General features: G+C 40.6%; 1 protein-coding gene across 1 annotated transcript in view; it reads left to right on the top strand.

Moving 5' to 3' along the window:
- The first annotated feature begins 1,047 nt into the window (after positions 1 to 1,047).
- Positions 1,048 to 20,790, top strand: part of LOC120438062 (alpha-2-macroglobulin-like) — a 32,523-nt gene continuing 12,780 nt past the window's right edge. Inside the window, 21 exon segments of the mRNA XM_039608512.1 lie at positions 1,048 to 1,124; positions 1,204 to 1,384; positions 1,482 to 1,635; positions 4,589 to 4,641; positions 4,744 to 4,764; positions 6,131 to 6,296; positions 6,372 to 6,456; positions 6,558 to 6,708; positions 10,718 to 10,832; positions 10,926 to 11,035; positions 11,131 to 11,298; positions 11,530 to 11,757; positions 15,474 to 15,537; positions 15,632 to 15,777; positions 16,170 to 16,319; positions 17,161 to 17,243; positions 17,245 to 17,302; positions 17,409 to 17,508; positions 17,607 to 17,757; positions 18,133 to 18,358; positions 18,844 to 18,970. Of these exon segments, the coding sequence (XP_039464446.1) occupies positions 1,096 to 1,124; positions 1,204 to 1,384; positions 1,482 to 1,635; positions 4,589 to 4,641; positions 4,744 to 4,764; positions 6,131 to 6,296; positions 6,372 to 6,456; positions 6,558 to 6,708; positions 10,718 to 10,832; positions 10,926 to 11,035; positions 11,131 to 11,298; positions 11,530 to 11,757; positions 15,474 to 15,537; positions 15,632 to 15,777; positions 16,170 to 16,319; positions 17,161 to 17,243; positions 17,245 to 17,302; positions 17,409 to 17,508; positions 17,607 to 17,757; positions 18,133 to 18,358; positions 18,844 to 18,970 (2,566 nt within the window). The 5' untranslated portion in view covers positions 1,048 to 1,095.

Genomic DNA, 20,790 nt, shown 5'->3' with positions numbered 1-20,790 from the left:
ATCTAATAATATGATAACAGCAGCAAATATTCAGTATATCAGTACAGACTCCAGTCTTTCATTTAACTGTTTTTAAACAAACTTTATTTTCTGCATTTGTTAATAAGTATTAACAAACTGTATTAACATTTATGGATGAACACATCTGTATGTGTGTAAAGCATGCCCCCCACAGCGCCTTAGTGAGACAGAACAAACAAAAATCCTTTTCCCGTAAAGGCAAATCGAGGGTAAACAAGGCAAATAGAATAACATGGGGTAATACTGCTGGGTCCACAGGGTCAGAGATAATGACTCATTCTCAGCAATGTTACAGTTAGAAAACCAGACCAGATATCCATCCACACTCAGCAGTGTGACTGTCACTGCAGTTATTTCAGTGGCTGAAGTTTGATCTGTGTTGTTTACCAAAGTGCAACAAAAGCTGTTTAACATGATTCATTTTGAATTCTTACAGAAACATTGTCATATTTGTCTTTAAAGTGTGTATAGCAGTCTGTGACATCACTGATGAATCCACCAGTTCTTTTTGAGCCTGTTATCACTACACAAACATTTGTTTAGTCTTTCCTGAAAAATAAGGTCAAAAACATGGCACAGTCAGACATCCCACACTGGGTAAAGGGAGTTACACCTACTGTAACTCCCAGTGATTTTAGAAAATATCAGTAGTTACAGGCTACAGCGGTGTATCCCAGCACTGATGTTAAGTCAAACATGGACACATACAGAATAGAAATAACATTTTTTGTAAAAGCCAAATTAAATTTGGAGGTGATTTAGCACTGTTAAAATCGGAGCACTGTATGTTACTGTAATGTTTTACACTGAACGACAAACTTTACTGTTGTGTATAGTTTAGTGTTCAGTGCTGAAAGCAGGATTTGGATTTTGAACTGTAAATGTGTAAGTGATTGACTTTGTGGAGATCAGAGTACATGAGTGCGTTTCAAACACGTGGCTGTTACAGTGTATGTGGGTGGGGATGATCTGTGTCAGCCAATATTTAGCAGGAGGTGACACTGAGGATTGTCACAATCAGTCATGGACCGTCTCTGGATCCTGAGCTGCACTCTGTGTGTCCTCCTGAGCTGGATGCATGTGGATCAAGCGGTGGCTGAACCGTGAGTTTGTCTCCACCGTGTTTTTGTCTGTGTGAGTTGTTCACTGCAGTAACTGCTGTATGTGCGATGCTGTATGCAGCCAGTACCTGGTGGCCATTCCTGCAGTTATTGACGCTGGAGCTGAGGCCAAATTCTGTGCAACTCTCCGACAGCCCAGTGGGACTCTGGTCATGACTGTCACTTTGAAGTCCCGAGAGAAGAGCACGACCTTATTCACACATACGTCAAATGAAGCATTTCAAACCTGTGTTCAGTTTAAGGTCGGCAACCAGCACTTTCACACACAAAGTGTGTTTGTTAGTTTTTATAGCAAGCATTATTGGCTTTAACGACTATCTAAATATCCCACTGTCCCAGGCTCCTTTGGTACAAAAGGAGGTGCAAGACTTTCAGGTGGAGGTACGAGGAGACACATTTTACTCCAAACAAGTCAGAAAAGTGATGATCCGAGCGTCTGATACCTTCACATTGATCCAAACAGATAAACCCATCTACCTCCCTGGACAAAAAGGTAACAATGTGCTGTTATTTTATATATGACACATAGTTCATTCCATACCAAATCATCATGAACCAGCTGCTCCACCATCTCCAATTTGTATAACAAGTTTTATGGTGTAAAATTTGGACACACATACAGTAATTGATGTGAAATGTTTGGTTCATATAGCAAATGCTTTTCACCATATTTTAAACGTCCATTGACCGAGATGTTTGTTCGCACTTTGAGTCCATCTTTGAACAGAACTATTTAAAAAAATTCCCACAACCTTCATGTTTGAGCTCACGCTAATGAAGAACTTCACATTGCAACAAAGACAGCCAGTGACAACGTCTGAATGGTATGTAGTTGTATTTCACAGTAATGCAAAATAAAACATGCAGAATACTCAGAGTGCACAACTTCCCCCAAAGAGCAAAGGCCAAGTTATATTTTCCATTTTGAGACCTTCGCTGTGATGGAGAATTAGACAGTAATTGAGATTAACTTTGGAATAAGCTAAGGGGCATTACTCAGACATGATTTATTTTTTGTCCCCGATTACAGAGTCAAATTCATTTTATGTGAAAGTTTAATGGTTTTATCTTTAATAGTTTTATTGTTCACAATTAAATAATTATGTTCAAACATGGAATTCAAAGTACAAAAAAACATGAGTGAAGTATATGGAGGGCCACGGGTGCCAAAATGTATGAAACACATAATTAGATAATAAATTAACCTCCTAGGACCTGCCGTCCACATATGTGGACATCACATTTTGTGTTATTTAGACCAAAATACTCAATTTTGCTCTACATGGGCCTGATATCCACTTACAAGGACATTATACTGCTACTGTTCCATCAAAATTTTAAATGAATATCCTTATTTGTGGCTCTCATTTTTCTTAAAAACAAAAATAAGGTAAAAAAAAAAAAATCTGGAAATTCTTTGTTTTTATGTTCATCGGGCCCCAATATGCCCAAATATCCAAGAGAAATTAAAAATGCATGTCGTGGAAGAGTTCGGGTCTTAGGAGGTTAAATGTCTCATTAATTAAAATATAAATTAGTGATATTAGTGATATCAATTAAATTTCAATAAATTATATATAGATATAAATATAGACATATATATACAATAGACATTAATTAAATATTAATTACTTCATTTAAAAAATGTAATAAATTATTTGAATGATGTGAAAAAGTTTCTGTTCATCTGGATGTTTTCAGTTCCAGTTACTAAGGCCAGCTCTCCTAAGGCATCGAATGATTTTAGGCCTGTGGCTCTGACTTCTTTAGTGATGAAGTCATTCAAGAAGATAATGAAGAAGCAGATTTTAATGCATGTTGAACAACATCTTGACCCCTTCCAGTTTGCCTGTAGAGCAGGAAGAGGTGTGGAGGATGCTGTTGTCACACGCCTGCATCTCTCGTATAAGCATCTTGAGGCCCCTCACACCCATGCAAGGTTATTATCTGCTGACTTTTCATCAGCATTCAACACAATTAAACCCTTCTTACTTGCTGACAGGCTTTACAATCATTTTAAACTTGACACTAGTCTGATTGGCTGGCTGACAGACTTTTTAACTAATAGGTCACAATGCTCTGACATGCTCTCCGCCTCTACTGGATCGTCCCAGGGGTGCTGTCTCTCTCCCCTTCTGTTCATTCTGTACACAAATGAGTGTCGCAGCAATTTCACGAACAGACACATCCTGAAGTTTGCTGATGACACAGTGATCGTCAGTCTTCTAGTGGGGGACGAGTCAGGCCATGGACAGGTTGTAGATGGTTTTGTGGCTTCGTGTGATGAGTCTTTCCTTTCACTGAGTGTGTTAAAAACTAAAGACATGATTATTGATTTTAGGAAGTCCTCTTATAGCTCATCACCTACTGTGATTAAAGCTGTCCCCTTGTGGGACAATAAAGAATTTGAGTTTGGGGAAACCCTGAACCAATGACTTTCTTTTGGGTACGATACCAGAGCTCTGCTTTGGACTTCCTCTGTGTGCAGAACCTAACAGCCCATTGTTAGTCAGTGGTGCTTGTGTCAGTCATTATGCAAATGTACTGTTTATACGATTGAGGAAACCTGCAGTCAGCTGAGATTGAAGAAGTCACCTGGATCAGTGACGAAACGTTTCTCCCACTGAAAACGTCCACATGAACAGAATCAACTTTGGGGGTTTTCCTTACCTGGATGATTGAGTGTACACTAACAGATATTTAGGTATTTATGTCTAATTTCCAGTTTCCAACACATATTTAATGACCTTGTTATATATTCAATTCATTATTTCTCGTTTTGATTATTTATAAGGATATTTAATTATTTCACTGTCCAATTAATGATTTTCAATTTAATTAATTACTGTATGTTTCCTCTTCTTCAGTGTTCATTAATCAGTTTTATCTGTCACCCATCAAACTCAGGGGCAGAGACAATTTAGACAGAGTCCAAAGTAATGCTTTGGCCTGGTGTCTGTTTATTTAATGTGCCCTGCTTAACACACACAGTTCATTTGGACCTGATGGAGCTACACCATAAGCAGTATTTTGTAATACTTGCAGCGTCACTAAATATGTTTTTAATATTTTTATGTAGTGTAACCTTCGAGTCTGTCCACGTTACCACCAATCCATATCAGTCCATTATCTGAGATCTGTATTGACTTGCTATGTAGGGTAAAAATCAGATGTTGTGTTTGTTGATAAATTGCAGTGACAGATTAATTCACGATGCACTGTAGCACAGCAACCATGAAATATTTAATTAAAAATTGAAAAACAAAATACATAATTAATAATACATTTTTTTAGATATTTAATTAATTATTTCAATTTTAATTAGTTATGTAATTATGTGTCTATTTTGTTAATTTTAGCAGTCATGGCCTCAACCCTAATGGACCTTTGTTTTAAAGTATAAGGAGAGAAACAAAGAGATAATCTCTTTAAACTTTTTCTCACAGTGAATTTCAGAGTCGTTGCCATGGATAATAAGATGCGACCGGCCAATCAGCTGGTGAGTTTTTGAACAGTGTTATTAATGATGCTGTTTAGAATTGGGATGCAGTGATTTACACAACAATTTCTTAACTCCGCCTGTCTTTGTTCTTTCTTTCAGTATGATGTCATTGAACTTCAGGTAAGAGAATATCTCCAGAAAAGGTTTTTACTTCTCTTGTAAATGCACCAACACAATGCTGAACACATGGAGTCAGTCAGACTTGATTGTTCCCTGTTCACTGCTTGCATATGCTGCTTCTGCAGTATTACTCCAAGTCACTGACAGTGCAACGTTTCACATTGGACAAATTGGGTTGCATATATACAGAGGTGGGTCAAGTATCCAAAAATGTTATTCAAGTAAGAGTAGCATTACTTTAAAATATTATTAAGTAAAAGTGAAAAGTAGTGGCCAAAAAAAACACACCAGAGAGATTGCTGTCAGTGCTCGCAGGGTCAGGTGCAGCTGCCATTCCAGCCAGCCTGTAAGCCTGTATAATGATATTGACAACTAAGAGTTGTACTGGTCTTACAGCCAACAGGAAAATATCCAGAATACCAGATTACCAGTCAAGCCCTGCTGTCACCACAACTTTGCACTGCCAGTAAAGTTAGAAAGCCCTGTGACTCATCGTTGACAATGGCATTACCGGCTTTTTATTCCTTTAATTGGTATTACAGAAAATGAACAAATAAACAAATGTTCAAAAGAATTATTGTGTTTTTACACCTGCCTTTTCATTGGAAGCAGGGAAGCAGGGCAAACTATACACTAAAGTCACTTCACTACAACATCTTTTGCAGGGTTGTTAGATTTTTAGGGCTGTATGCAATAGCTTTTTGTCACTTGATTCCTCGCATGTAATAATAATTTTGATTTAATGACTCCATAAACACAGCCACAGCTTCCCTGTCTTTACAGCCTAGGTTTCTTTATATCATTTAATTTTTAAACATTTTTAAACAAGTGCTTCACATTCACAAGGGGACTAAGCTGGCTACAAATGAAGACAGGTCATTTTTAAGTCCCTCTAAATTTATAGAGACAGGGGGGCTCTGTGCATCTCCATAGTGGGCACATATCAAAGTGGCTCTGATCTTGTAGTGGAGACAGTTTGACATAGTCTACACAGGTAAGAGGAAGTCAGCCATTTTTAATCACTACAACTTTGATGTATTTTTACTATTTACACATGCTGTACTGTTTTTGACTCAGTTTTCATTGTTTGGTGTATGTAGCAATGCAAATGTCAGTGTTTAGTTATACTTCAGGAAGAAATACATGGATCAGTTTAGCTCAAATATCCTCAGTCTTTAATGATATTGCAAATATTGTTACTTATCATGTAAAGGCATAGCAATTTGATGTTTTGCTGTACAAAAAGTTAACATGATGACAGGTACAGTGTCAAGCTTATCCAAAATTTCGCATGTGTTAAAAGATACAGCAAGGACACACCTACATACAATCTTTAATTAGGTGTCACTGCCATTTGATTTAACAGGATCCTAATAGTAACAGGATTGGACAGTGGCTAAATGAAACATCCAATAGCAGAATACTGCAGCTTTCTTACTCCTTGGACACTGAGGCCCGTGAGGGACCGTACCAGATCATTGTGTCAATGGGTGAGAGGAATATATCTCACAATTTCAAAGTGGAGAAATATGGTAAGTCAGTCTTATTTATTCTTAAATTCTTTGTTGTAATGGAGTGTAAATGCTGACATTCATATTTTTACCCAGTTTTACCCAAATATGATGTGACACTAAATATATCTGAAGAAGTGCTTATTGGGCAGGAAGACGTTGAAGCTGAAGTGTGTGCAAAGTAAGGAAAAGTTCTTTCAGGACAAATTATGTATTGTAAAATCTGGAGTTTGGAGAGCAAACTCGACTCATAATGTTTATTTATTTTTTTATTTAAATAGGTACACGTCACGGACAGCCTGTACCAGGACGTGTTACAGTTAATGTGTGCCGACCTATTAATAGGTATAGCAGTTTTGGTATATCGCTGTATGATTACGATCTTATGGCCCTATGGCAGATGGGTGGCTCCTGCCACACAGAGACAAAGCAGGTACAGTTATGGCTTCGTTTCTCTTTTTTCTCTGATTCTTTGGGTACATTCAGGCCACTGCATTAGCATTACAGCATACGGGTTGCCTGCTCTACCCAGTTAAACTGGCTCATACTTGTTTCCTCCATGCGTTTGAATTTTTTAGTGACTTGATCAACTGATCTTTCTTGGATGAACATGTCAGCTCCAGAGGAGTGAAGTGGTTATTGTTGGGCCTAAATGGCTGCAAAGGTTGTGTTGGTGCTTCTAATACCTGCTAGATAATTAGCATTACTGGTAGGGCTCAGGCAAGTGGTGTGTCTCATTATGTCTGTCACAGAAAAGAATACAATTTCTGTGAGAAAACTTCAAAAATACTGAGATCAGACTGTGACACTTAAACAAGCTGAATGAATATACACATATCCAAAGATTTGAACAATTTTGACTGATTTACTGAGTTACTGGTACAGTACAGTGTTGTTTTGTCTGTTTGTGCTATATACACAGTATTTTAGTAGTTGGCAGGCCACATTATGGCATCATAATGTGGTACAGTGCAAAAATATTGAGCCACTCCTCTTTGTTTATATGTTCCATGTACATGGGAAATAGCTACAGTGGTTTACTGACACATGCAAACACAAATGGAAATGCAGCCTGAACTCTCTCAGGCAAGCTTTCATCAGTTCAAGCCCTGCTGTTGTTGGCGTTTGTTTTAGATTCAAAGAAGGAAATGGGAATAAAGGATGTGTTTTGGCTACAGGCTGCTTAACAATGTGCTCAGTGTTGGGAAGGTTACTTTTAAAATGTATTCCACTACAGATTACAGATTACATGCCCCAAAATGTATTTTGTTACTCAATGAGAGTAACGTATTCTGAATACTTTGGATTACTTATTATCATGCTTTTTACAACTACATGAATGTACTATTGCTGTGATTTATTACTATTACTGAAGGTTACTCGCCATACCAACACCAACTGGATTTTTAAATCTTAATATAAATGAGTAACAGTAGGTGGACATTAGGTAAGGCTGCACTTTTTGCAGCGATCTCGTATATAAAACTATTCTGTGCGTATATAAAACAGGCCCGCGGCTCCGAACCGTAGTAAAGGGACCTCTGGCTAATACGGTGGGTTCCGTGTCGGCTTGTAGCTGAAAACTAGCTTTGCTTTGTTGTCTGGGTCAACTTTGCTAGCGAGAGACAGAGAGAGGCGTTGAAAGGCTGCTCCAACGGAACTTATTGTTTCGGAGGAAAACACGAACACAGTGTACAGTCGAGTCTTAATAGCTTACTTACAGCTGGGCTCGTCAGGCACTCTTCTTGGCTGCAGTGGTTATTATTATATTTACATGCTTCCAGCTCCCGTTTCTGCTCGATGACAGCTCGGACTTTTCTCCTTTTTCTCCCTCCGTCGCTCACAGACACATAACAGGTATGGCAGTCCATTCTCCCTGCAGCACAGACTACACTGCCCATTCTTTAGGGCGATGCCTGTAGCACTCTGCCTGTTGCCTTCATATTAAATTGTGACATGCGCTGCGAGATTAAGACACAGGCATTAGAGCCTCTTAATGCGTGTTTGTTTGGGTTCCACCGGCGAGGAATTAGGGTGGTTATGGCCTTTGGGGAAGAAACTGTTTTTGAGTCTGTGGGCCTTTGTGCTGATGCACCTGTAGTACTTCCCTGAGGGAAGCAGGCTGAACATGTTGAAGCCAGGGTGGGAGCTGTCCTTGATGATGTTTGCTGCTCTGCTGAGGCAGCGGGAGGAATAAATGTCCATCAGGGAGGGGAGAGGGCAGCCGATGATCTTCTGTGCTGCCTTGACTACACTGTAAAGTCTCGCTCTGTCCAGGAGATGTCAGCAGAGATGAGGACACCAAGGAACCGGAAGGTGTGCCCCAAGTCAGTGCTTTACCTCCTGAAGTCGACGATGGCCTCTTTGGTTTTTTCGTAGTGTTCAGTCCCAGGTTGTTTTCTGAACACCAGGCTGCCAGCTTCAGGACTTCCTCTCTGTCGGCTGCCTCGTCTCCCTTTGAGATGAGTCCGAGTACCGTGGTGTCATCAGCAAACTTGATGATGAGGTTGTTGTTGTGGGTCGAACTGCAGTCGTGGGTGTAGAGAGAATACAGGAGGGGGCTCAGCACACAGCACACAGTCCTTTATCCAGACAGATGTGAGAGGGGGGAGGCCAAGAGTGACCAGTTTGGTGATGAGGATGTCCGGGATGTATTGAAGGCTGAGCTGTAGTACACAAAAAGCATTCGTTTGTAGCTTTGCTGCTGTTCCAGGTGACTCAGCACAGCGTGGAGGGCTGTGGCGAGGGCGTCTTCTGTGGATCTGTTTGCACGGTATGCAAACTGGTGGGGGTCGAATTCTGGGGGGAGGTAATCCTTGATGTGCTGAAGGACTAGTCTCTCAAAGCATTTCATGATTACCGGCGTGAGGGCCACGGGGTGGTAATCATTCAGGCTGGTGATGGGAGACTTCTTCGGCACTGGGATGATTGTGGCTGATTTTAGACAGGATGGGATGGCTGCCTGATCCAGTGAGAGGTTGAAGAGTCTGGTGAAGATGAGGGTGAGCTGGTGTGCGCATGGTACTCCAGGTACTCCATCTGGTGGCCACATGCTCTTAGCACCTTGCCAGGTACTCCGTCTGGACCGGCCGCCTTCCTGGGGTTCACTGCTAGGAGCACACGTCTGACATCGTGCTCCGTTACAGTGAGTGGAGCGGTGCAGGAACCAGGTGAGGGTGAGGATGAGGATGGGAGCAGGGCTGAAGCAGATGAATGCTGCTGTTGTGGTGTTTCAGAGCGGGCGAAGAAGCTGTTTATTTCCTCTGCCAGCTGCACACTCAGGTTTTCTGTTTTCACAGCCTTGGTGGTTGATGATGTCTTGTATTCCCTGCCACACCTCCCGTGTGTTGTTGCTGGACAGGTGGGACTCTATGTTTCTTTTGTGGTCTGTCTTGGCTTTTTGAATTCCCCTTTTCAGGTCAGCTCGAGCAGCCCTGTACAGAGCTCTGTCACCTGACCTGAAGGCTGCATCGCGGGCTTTGAGGAGTGAGCGGACCTCGCTGGTCATCTAAGGTTTTTGGTTTGGGAAAACCAAACAAAACCAAAAATGCTTTTTAACAATGTCACGTTGTTAAAATACAGAACTTGATACAGTCCAGTACTGATCCTGTGAAAGTTTCTAGGTCCTGGTGTTCAAATATGTCCCAGTCTGTCTGTGTGAAGCAGTCCTATAGTTTGTGCATTTTCAGGCCAGGTTGTAACAGTCTTTGTGGTGGGCCTGGCAGTGCGTCTGAGGGGGGTGTAGGCTGGGGAGAGCAGGAGGAAGAGGTGGTCGGACTGGCCGAGGTTGGGGAGGGGTATGGCTCTATATGCATGCTTGATGTTTGAGTAAATGTTACAGGCCTTCGATGGGGTCTGTTTTTAAACTGGTTTTTTAACAGAAAAGCAGAGACAGGAGACATGAGTTGCGTTCGGTCTGCAGGCTCTTCCTCGTCTGATTTATTAACAGAATTAAACAGTTACTTTTCTTTTCATTTAGACACACATTTCTCTTTTAACAACACAAACACATTCAATCAGGTCCTTAGGTCAAACCCTTTTGGTTACCTTGCTTTCTCGCAAGAATAAACTTACAAAATAATCATTGTATATGAGTGTCCTTATTTACAATAAATCTGTAACCAATTCTACTGCCGCCCATCTGTATTTGTGAGAAACGCTGCCTCTCTATGACGATCTTTTTATACACATTTATCTGAATGACCTGTTGCCAGGTAACATAGTTAGTTGCAAAATGTTCCTTCAGCTGTTTTTGTCTAGTACAACTGACCCCTTCGGACTTTTGTCCCCCCACTCTACATTTTTGAACATTTAATTTAGTTTGAACATTTAATATATTTTATAGATTTGATTGTGAATGAGATTTGATTCTAATTTTGATTTATTCTTGTAAGATTATATCGCACACAGCAGTGATTTTCTTTCTTTATTGTTCTTTCCAGGCAGACAAGACTGGCTGTGCAACTTTTTCCTTCAACATGTCAATTTTTACTAAAATGGACGAAAAGCTTCAAGATGTTCTGGATATCAGGGCCAAAGTGGAAGAAGAGGGAACAGGCAAGTTGTGTTATTCCTTTAAAATGACACATCAATGTGTATTTAACCAAAAAGGCATTCACAGTATTGTAACATGAATGTTTTTATATTCAGGTGTTTCACTCCCACAAGAGAAGAGAGTCACGATTTCTTACGTCCTTGGAAAAGTGTCTTTTATTAACGTGCCCAAGGTTTGGGAACGGGGATCTAATGTGGAAGGAAAAGTGAGCCTAAAATGTTTTCAGCTCAGTTTATCCTACAAAGCACATTTAAATTGTTTGTATTTTCCATTGATAGAGCATTGTGTGTTTGTCAACAGGTCAGAGCAGTGTACCACAATAATACACCAGTTTGTGATGCACCGGTTTACCTGTTCACAGGACAACTGTGGCAACCACGCTCACTACAAAATCTAACAACTGACAGCAACGGTGTGGCCTCATTTTCTTTCAGCACTGATAACTTTGATGGGGATATCCAACTCCACGTAAGCTGGTACACTGAAACAATGTGTAATTTAATGCACAGCAGCCTGAAACCTCGACTGGTTTCTCATAGGTTCAAATGTCCAAAGATCTAACACAGTAAAAAGTGGCTATACTGAAACAGTTTATGAGTCATCTTCCTCCACATTTGCCTTGCTTATAAAAACGGCCTCATTGTCCAATGTTATTTTTAGATAAGTTTTTTTAAATTTTTGTTTCTTATCTCCAACTAGGCAAGCCTGACACCAACAGTGGGCAACCCAGGATACAGAACTGCACACTATGACAGGGGATTTCACACATTATCCATGTTCCAGCCGTCTTCTCCTGAAATTAAAACAATCAGCTCTCTAGAGGTACAGAAGAAGGACAAACCATTGCCCTGTGACGCAGAAGAAGACATATCAGTCAACTACACTATAGTGGGAGAGTCTCCGGGGTCTGTGGATGTCATTTATCTGGTGAGTTGTCTCTTAGCTTGTCACTTTATGGCATTACTACAAAGTTCACCATGGCCAGACCTTTTGTGTGTTTGCTAAAAAAGTACTGTTGTAACGCCCATCATGACTGAAGAAGAAACTTTCAGTCCATCATAGGAATCCAGCAGCCTCGATCTATTTCAGCATAAATACCTGATCCAGCCCAAACTATATGCTTTAGCAAAAAGGAAAACTAGGGAGGGCGTCTGTCTCCTGAATCCAAACTGGAAGCTGGTTTCACAGACTTCATGTCTGGTTCCTCTGTTCTGTCCATCATCATTTTCTGTCAGCTTAGTAATTAGCCTCAGTGTTTAGTCCTTTGTTCATGATATCCTTAGTTTTCTCTCTCTGTTAAGTATTTATATTCTTAGGCCTTCGTAGATTTAGTCATCTGGGTTCTGTTCTCAGTTAATCGTGCTTTCCCTGTGTTTCTCCTGCACTTTTCAAGTCTCGTCTTTTAGTGAGTCCATGTTTAGTTATTTTCTGTTTTATTTTCCAGTCCTTTGTTTTATGCATCTTGTCTTGTTTTCCACATTGAGTTCTAGCAGTGTTCCACAGGTGTTTCCTCCCTGTTCTGTTTATTCTCCTGTTCCCAAACACTGTTTCCTGGGATTCCAGTTTTCCTAGAAGTGTATTTCCTTAGTTAGTATTTCCAGTGGACTATCTTGAACTTGCTGTGTTGAAAAACCGTCCACTTGTTTTTCTTCCCACTTCTGTGTCTTGAGTCCTGCATTTGGGTCTGTACCCTGATTGCTACACAGCATTACATGATACGCCTAAAACCCCAAATGGACATGATGGCTATCACAGCAGTAGTTTGTAGCTTTCTCTAACTTGGGTGTAACTGCTCCTGAAGTTTATTGTTGATGTTTAGTGTAGAATAAAGGGACATGCTCCAACTGATGTTTAACCAAAATTTTAATCTCGTCTTCGCCAGCAAACACCGTGAAAAACTACAGTGAAAAAAGAAATGAAAACACAGATATTGTGTCAGCAAAATAAAATTACAACCGCAAAAAAACGTACACACAAAGTAAAATACACAACCATACCACGTGTGCCTTTCTACAAAACATTTGTGAGCAGTTGCAGTTCATATTTTTTCTCCTTATTCACAAGCTAGCTTGTTTTTCTGGCTTGAGTCTTTAGTCTCTGGTGGCATATGCGCCTTAATTGAACATCCCTCCAAAGCACAATACTCAGCTCCACCAGTAGGCGCCAATAATACAACATGGGATTTAGATGAAATACCCTGTTTTATAATCATAAAAAACATTATAATCACAAAAATTGAGAACAAATGAACACATTTCACTATGACAGCTACACTGGGTATGAACAAGTTAGGTCAAGAAACAGATGCTAGAGACGTATAAAGAATTAGAAAAATATAATAACAAAAGACAAGTACTAGTACTGCAAATAAAGCAACATAGTAAAGCTGTCACAAGATAAATTAGTGATCTAGTCAAGCTGAACAGAGAGATTTATAGTACATCGTTCTGTCGCTGGTAGAATTCCAACTGTTCAATAACCAGATAGTGGTCACACCCAAGTCAGTCAAGATAACAAACAAGATTGGCATGTTCAATAAATAACCGTGCAGAAAGAAGCAATGATATGTGGTAACATTTTATAATAACATTTTTCCAGGACAACATAAAATTGTTCAGATTTTTAGCATCACAGGAAAATGAAAAAAGTAGAAAAAAATAATGATGTTGTTGTAAGTTGTGGGCACCCGCAGGATCTTTTAAAAACATATGAGACAAACTGCACTTTAAGAAAAGACCTTTTGGTTATTTTTCATTGTAATTTAACTGTATTATTAGGGGATGGGTGGAGTAAGCTAACTTAACATTATAATCAGAATAAAGACAAAATACAAAAATACTTTTCAAAACCCTTCGAACAGCTACAAAAACTGGGCCTGTAACTTGTCTTTAAACAGTTTAATTACTAAGAGCTGTTATTTCACTCCTTTCCATTGGCTGATTTTATCCTTTAGACCTGAGGATGCTTTGAAGGTCTGAAGACAATTTTCTACGAGCAACTTTTAAAATTCATAAGATATCAGAATTTCAGCCACAAAACTGCACCAATTTACAGTCAAAAGTTTGGACACCTACTTATTTTATGGTTTTTCCACATTTTCATGACTATTTTTTTTTTTTTTTGCTAAAGCATATAGTTAGGGCTGGACCAGGTGACCCTGAATCCTCCCTTAGTTATGCTGCAATAGACGTAGGCTGCCGGGGATTCCCATGATGCATTGAGTTTTTCCTTTCCAGTCACCTTTCTCACTCACTATGTGTTAATAGACCTCTCTGCACTGAATCATACCTGTTATTAATCTTATTGTAGGGTCTACCTTACAATATAAAGCACCTTGAGGTGACAGTTTTTTTGATTTTGAGCTGTATAAATAAATTGAATTATTTCCATTGTAGATTCTCACTGAAGGCATCAAAACTATGAATGAACACACATTTAATCATTTGGTGAACAATGCTGAGCACTTGTTGGCCTTTTTGCCCTCCATCTCATCCCAAACCATCTCCTTTGAGTTTAAGTCAGGTGACTGTGGAGGCCAGGCCATCAGGTCAGCACTCCATCACTCTCCTTCTTGGTCAAACAGCACTCACACAGCCTGGAGGTGTGTTTGGGGTCGTTGTCCTGTTGGAAAATAAATGATGCGATGGCATGTTGCTGCAGGATGCTGTGGCAGCCATGCTGGTTCAGTGTGCCTTCAGTTTTAAATAAATCCCCAACTGTGTCACCAGCAAAGCACCCCCACACTATCACACCTCCTCCTCCATGCTTCACAGTGGGAACCATGCATGTAGAGACCATCCATTCACCTTTTCTCCGTCGCACAAAGACACATCAGGTGGAACCAAAGATCTCAAATTTGGACTCATCAGACCAAAGCACAGATGGTCTAATGTCCACTCCTTGTGTTTCTTGGCCCAAACAAATCTCCTTTGGCTGTTGCTTTTCCTTGGTTGTGGTTTCTTAGCAGCTATGTGACCATAAAGGCCTGATTCACACAGTCTCCTCTGAGCATGTAGAGATGTGTCTGCTACTGGAGCGCTGTGTGGTATTTATCTGGACTCTAATCTGAGCTGCTGTTAACTTGTGATTTCTGAGGCTGGTGACTCGGATGAATGTATCCTCAGCAGCAGAGGTGACCTTTGGTTTTCCTTTCCTGGGGCGTCCTCATGTGAGACAGTTTCATGGTAGCACTTGATGGTTTTTGTGACTGCACCTGGGAACACATTCAAATATGAATTCTAACAGTTGTCAAACAGGGCTGTCAGCTGTGCACCAACCTGACTTCTGCACAACACAACTGATGGTCCCAACCCCATTAGGAAGGCAGGAGGTTCCACCAATTGACACTGTGAGGTGAAACCATGTCAGGCGACTACATCATGAAGCTCACTGAGAGAAGGCCGAGGGTTTGCAGCACTGTCAGTAAAGCAAAGGGCTGCTACTCTGAGGACTCTAAAACATAAAACATATTTAGAGTTATTTATAGATTTTTCTTTGCTTCACCTACAATGTAGAAAGTATTAAAATAAAAAAAAATAAAAAAACACTGAATGAGGTGGTGTGTCAAAACTTTTCACTGGTAGTGATGTCCACAGATATCAGTGCTAGTTCAGGCTTGTTTTTAAATGATTTCTGACTTCCAGGTGTTGTCCAGAGGAGCTGTCATCATGCAAGGACAAAAACAGGTTCAAGTGCAAGATAGATCGGGTAAAATTCCCATATTTCCACATATGCCACAGCCAAGCATGGACTTTGGCCTGTTTTGTTGATCTGTGGATGTATGTATGGACCTTTGTTTCAGTGACTGAGGGCCAGGTGAACTTTGAGTTTAGAGTGTCTCCTGAGATGGCTCCAGAGTTCCAGCTTGTGGCTTATGCTGTCCTGCCAAGTGAGGATGTAATTGCCCACAGTGCCAACTTCTCTACTGACAAATGCTTCAGCAACAAGGGGAGTGTAATTCTACAGGTGTGCTGTGTGTTTGGTGTCATTTGTCTGCAGTCAAATTCAAATCAAAGTCATCTCCAGTTGGCTAAATCACGTGAGGATTTCTAGCATCAGTAAATGGACTGGTTGTTCCACAGCTGTTTCTACTCTACCTGAGGACTCAAAGTGCTCCTTTATACCACCTCATTCGCTCACTACCATTTATACAAGCACCTTTTTCAATGATGATGCAAGTCCTTTCTATCTAACACTGACACAGAGTCATACAGTGTGCAGCTTGGGCTACAGCCATCCCACTGGGACTCATGATTTGTCACTCACCACAATGAACAGCACATTTAGCCAGCAGTAAGTGGGGACTCATCACAGTAACATCCACAAGTGTTTTGTGTCAGGTGTCAGTGGAGTTTTCACCATCTTCAGCCGTCCCAGGTGAAGAGACCAACATGCAGGTGACGGCCCTGCCACGTTCTCTGTGTGGTGTGAGCGCCATCGACAAGAGCGTTCTCATCAAGGAGCCTGGGAAGACTCTGGATGCAGATAAGGTAACTGCTGATATTACCACCAGTGAGGTGGACACATCCTTATTTCCAGAGCCCGTAGTGTTGTGAGTTACCAACAGCTCACGCCTTCGCTCTGGTACTTGTGTCCTGATAAGTATTCTTTGGGCAGTCGTACATTCAACTGTTTTAAACAGTAATAATACATAATACAAGGTTACATATGCATGTGTGGTTAAATGTATGTTTCAGGATCACTTGTTGCTCATGTGGATGCAGACAGCAATATTTTAATCTTATAAAATTAATTCCTTTTGGGCAAATTAATATTTCAGCATGGAGATAAATCCAGGATCATGACTTTTTTTTAGCAAATAATTCAACCATGTAACAATCTGTAAGTGTATCACCTGCCAGCCAGTGTCTGCTTTACTTGAGAAGAATTTAACTTTGCATCAAAACTGCTCAAATACATGAGTATTTGTTGATGTTAAACATACAGCAAAACCTGGAAAAAGTGAGGCTTAGTGAGGTAAAGGAGCTACAGAGACAGCTTCAAATGGAGAAGACTTACTGTAGCCATATAAGTCACTACGAACAATGTGGTGTTTATAGTGAAATTGTAGAACTGCTGTAAGATTTGGTAAACAGATACTTCAACTATAACACCTCACCTCTGCGGACACTTACTGCTAACTTGATCATTTTAATTTTTTTTTTTTTAAGAAGTCTTCTTAGATCATCAGCAATTGATTTAAGCCTAATCTGTACTCGTATTTACACCAGTACTACATGTAAGAGTTAAAAAAATATGTGGATCAAATGTGACCAGGCAGGCAGGCAATAAATGTTTGGAAGTTTTGTTGAACTGCACTTTTCTTTTCAGATATTTGACTTGCTCCCACTCAAGAAATCCTCAGGTATCCCATATGAGGTTCGAGATGCTGAAGAATGCCTAAATGTGAGACCAAAGATATGTTTTGCCGTACCCCAGTCAAGAGCAAAATGACGCTTATGCAGTTTTCCAGGTAAAATACATGTATACCTGTGAGTCCGTCAAACATAATGTAAATGCAATAGTTTTTGTTGTTGGACCAGTTTTTGCTGATCTTCGTGTGCTGCTGAAATATCTAGAAAGTCGGACTGAAGATGGCAACAAACTTGATTTTTCGATTGCCTTCATGCCTCAAGTTCAAAGGAAAATTTTACCATGATGGCCCTCGTGTCGTCTCCGGTGAATCATTCACTTGTTTGTGTTGTGTCTGGCTATAAATTTTGCTTTTTATTTACCAAAAAGAAAACAGGTAATTATTTTTTCTATTTTTTATTCAGCTATTGCTCTGGGCTACGGTCCCCCGGTTAGAGATCCCATACGTGGACTAAGTAGTCTTGATCTGGGATCTGCTGGGCAGCTTCCTCCACCAATAGAGACAGCTCGCTCTTTCTTCCCTGAGACTTGGATCTGGGATCTGGTGGAAGTTGGGTAAGTATCTGTTGTGAAGAGATCTGGTGCATATTCCATTTTTAAAAAAGTGTATACGATCACATTTAGAAACCCATGTGAACTTTCTGCTGTCTTTGCACACATGAATAACATGAAAATAGAATAATTGTGAGTTTTTTCTTAATCATGTTTTGATGCTTCAGGCCGATATTTTATTTAAAGATGTGCTTTGTTTTTGTGGGATATATTATTTCACTTTCTTCAGCAGCGCAGAGCTCTTTTACTTTGTCAATGTAACATATACAAGTAATTCACACTGCAGGATGTAACTGTACTGTTATACAAGTAACTTACAGACATAAAAATATGTTTTATTATGTAATAGAATATGTTTGTGTGTATCTGCTACTTCAGAGATGATGGAAAAGGGGGCGTGTCCCTGACTGTCCCAGACACCATCACCACCTGGGAGACGGAGGCTTTCTGTTTGTCCTCTCAGGGTTTTGGTTTGGCTCCTCGTAAAGAAATGAAAGTCTTCCAACCTTTCTTCCTTGAACTCACCATGCCCTACTCCATCATCCGGGGGGAGCACTTTGAACTGAAGGCGACTGTCTTTAACTACCTGACCAGCTGCATCATGGTAATGAATGATTTAAATACATTTCTGTTCATAGCCAAGGAAAACCACACTTAAAACATTACTTTCTAAGCAAAATTTATATAGAAAAGATTTTTTCTTTGGCAATGTAATTATACAGGATGCAGGCCGTTCTTGAAGGGCCCCTGCTCACCAACACCTACAAGCTCACCTGCAAGCACAGACAACAGGATTGCCCAATCACATGTCTTTACACAACCAACCCTCCTCTACCTTTCTTTGTGCGCTCATGCACCTTGTAGAACAGAGTTTAGCTGTAAGAAAACAGATGGAGGGAAACGATTAGGAAGGGCATGTTTAAAGTATCCAGGTAAAATGAAGGTCTACTTTCAGCATGAGTTCATAAAAGCAAACTTGTGCATTCATTTAGATGCTTAAAAAATGTCTTCACATTTGAACTCAGTTTTAAATGTTGCCGTGAGATTGTTGAGCTAGTTTAAAATATACCGTCTGTGTTCCTCGTACAGGTTACTGTCACTCCTGGGCCGTCCGCAGATTACACCCTCACGCCTCTCTCTGGTGATCTGTACACATCCTGTTTGTGTGCCAACGAGCGCAAGACCCTCAGCTGGACCATGATCCCAACAGCCTTAGGTGAGAATCAGGCTTTGGTCCGCCACACTACCAGGAAACCGCTGTGTGGCAGACTGAGTACACATCCTGTTTATGTGCCAACGAGCACAGTTGCAAATTGAGGTAAAGCAAGACTATAAACCCCTGTGTTGGGAGTGGGGCAGAAAGAATTATTAGCTGTGTCTCAATTCCTAGGCCGCGTCCTTTAGAGGACCCGGCCTTCGCGGTCTACGTGGGTCGGGTCTTTAGAAGGTCGGGTAGACCAGAATTGCGAGGCTGTGAAATTGGACAGTCTAGCCTTCAGATTTGCATCACTGCTGTCTCGGTGGGGTTTAATAAACTCAGCTGTCTGCTCCTTGCTATCTAAAATATAACAGGACACTGGAGTAAATTCTCGACTATCTCACATTTCTGTTCAATCAGTTTTCTGTTTGACGTTTATTCAGCTGTGTGAAAACTATAACTTTAATCTCAGCCAAACCGATTTACTCAGGAACAAATAAAACACTGAAAAAAGCCAAACAATAACATTTTTGTTTTATCTAAGTGACTTATATATCATAATAATGGATTGGATTTATATAGCGCTTTTCTAGGCACCCAAAGCACTTTACAATTCCACTATTCATTCACGCTCACATTCACACACTGGTGGAGGCAGCTACAGTTGTAGCCACAGCTGCCCTGGGGCAGACTGACAGAAGCACCATCGGCCCCTCTGGCCAACACCAGTAGGCAGTAGGGTAAAGTGTCTTGCCCAAGGACACAACGACCAGGACAGAGAGAGCAGGGGGATCGAACCGGCACCCTTACGGTTACAGATGAGCTTCCCAATCCCTTGAGCCACGGTCTCTGATCATGTCTAACCTGAGTAGCCAAAGCTTGGTCGCGCTATGAATTCTGGGATACGGTGGGCCACGAAGGACACACCCGACCCATCCTTCAAATCTGGGGAAATGAAGGATGCATTTGTCGCCGCATTTGGAGCAGCCTTTGAATTTGGACAGCCTTCAGCGTGTAGCTGCTGTGACGTGTCGGCCTTCAAATGCGGCCTCAGGAGGATGTGGCCCCTGAATTGGGACACAGCTGTTGGGTCTACAAGGTCTAGATTTCCCACTTCTATCCTTCCAGTCTGAGGGTAGAAGCTGCCTCCATCCTCATGGTTTACTTAATGCAGCTGTTTTAACTAATTATAAATCATTTTGTAACCTGCCTTTCAATTCTCATCAATTATTTCCATTATGTATGCTTCCCTTGGACAGTATATATAATGATATATAATACAAAAGACTGCTTGCAGTTTCATTGCCATCCCAATGATTTATATCTTAATCGGTTAGTGAAGTCAGAAGCAACAGATGATGTATTATTGTAGGGTCTACCTTACAATATAAAGCACCTTGAGGCGACTGTTGTTGTGATTTAGCGCAGTATGAATAAAACTGAATTGAATCAGTTACTTAGCTACAGGCATGTGTTAAGGATGACCTGCAGTTTTCTAAATTGAGCCAAATTGACATTATTGTATGTGGCCCTAAAAGTGTCGTCTCTGACGAGATACTTTTTATGACTTACATTACCTCAGCCTCCAGCAGGACCCTGAAATTATTTTGGACTATTTATTTTCTAGCTCATGTTTTTCACACCTGATGCTGTAAAATTTTCAGTTAGACGTTATCTTTGATTTAGAACCAACATTAAATCTAGAGATCTAGTTTTAGATCTAGTGTAATCACAGCTAACTGTCTCCTTTTGTCCCAACACATTTCCTTCTAGTTTCTACAAAATCTGTAAAATAACCTCAGTAACCTTTATTTTAATGGAGAGATAAAGAAGGTGAC

The sequence above is a fragment of the Oreochromis aureus genome, linkage group 3, assembly GCF_013358895.1.
Source record: "Oreochromis aureus strain Israel breed Guangdong linkage group 3, ZZ_aureus, whole genome shotgun sequence".
In the NCBI taxonomy this organism is placed as follows: Eukaryota; Metazoa; Chordata; class Actinopteri; order Cichliformes; family Cichlidae; genus Oreochromis; species Oreochromis aureus.
The sequence above is the reverse complement of the archived record's forward strand: the minus strand, read 5'-3'. Positions and strand labels throughout refer to the sequence as shown.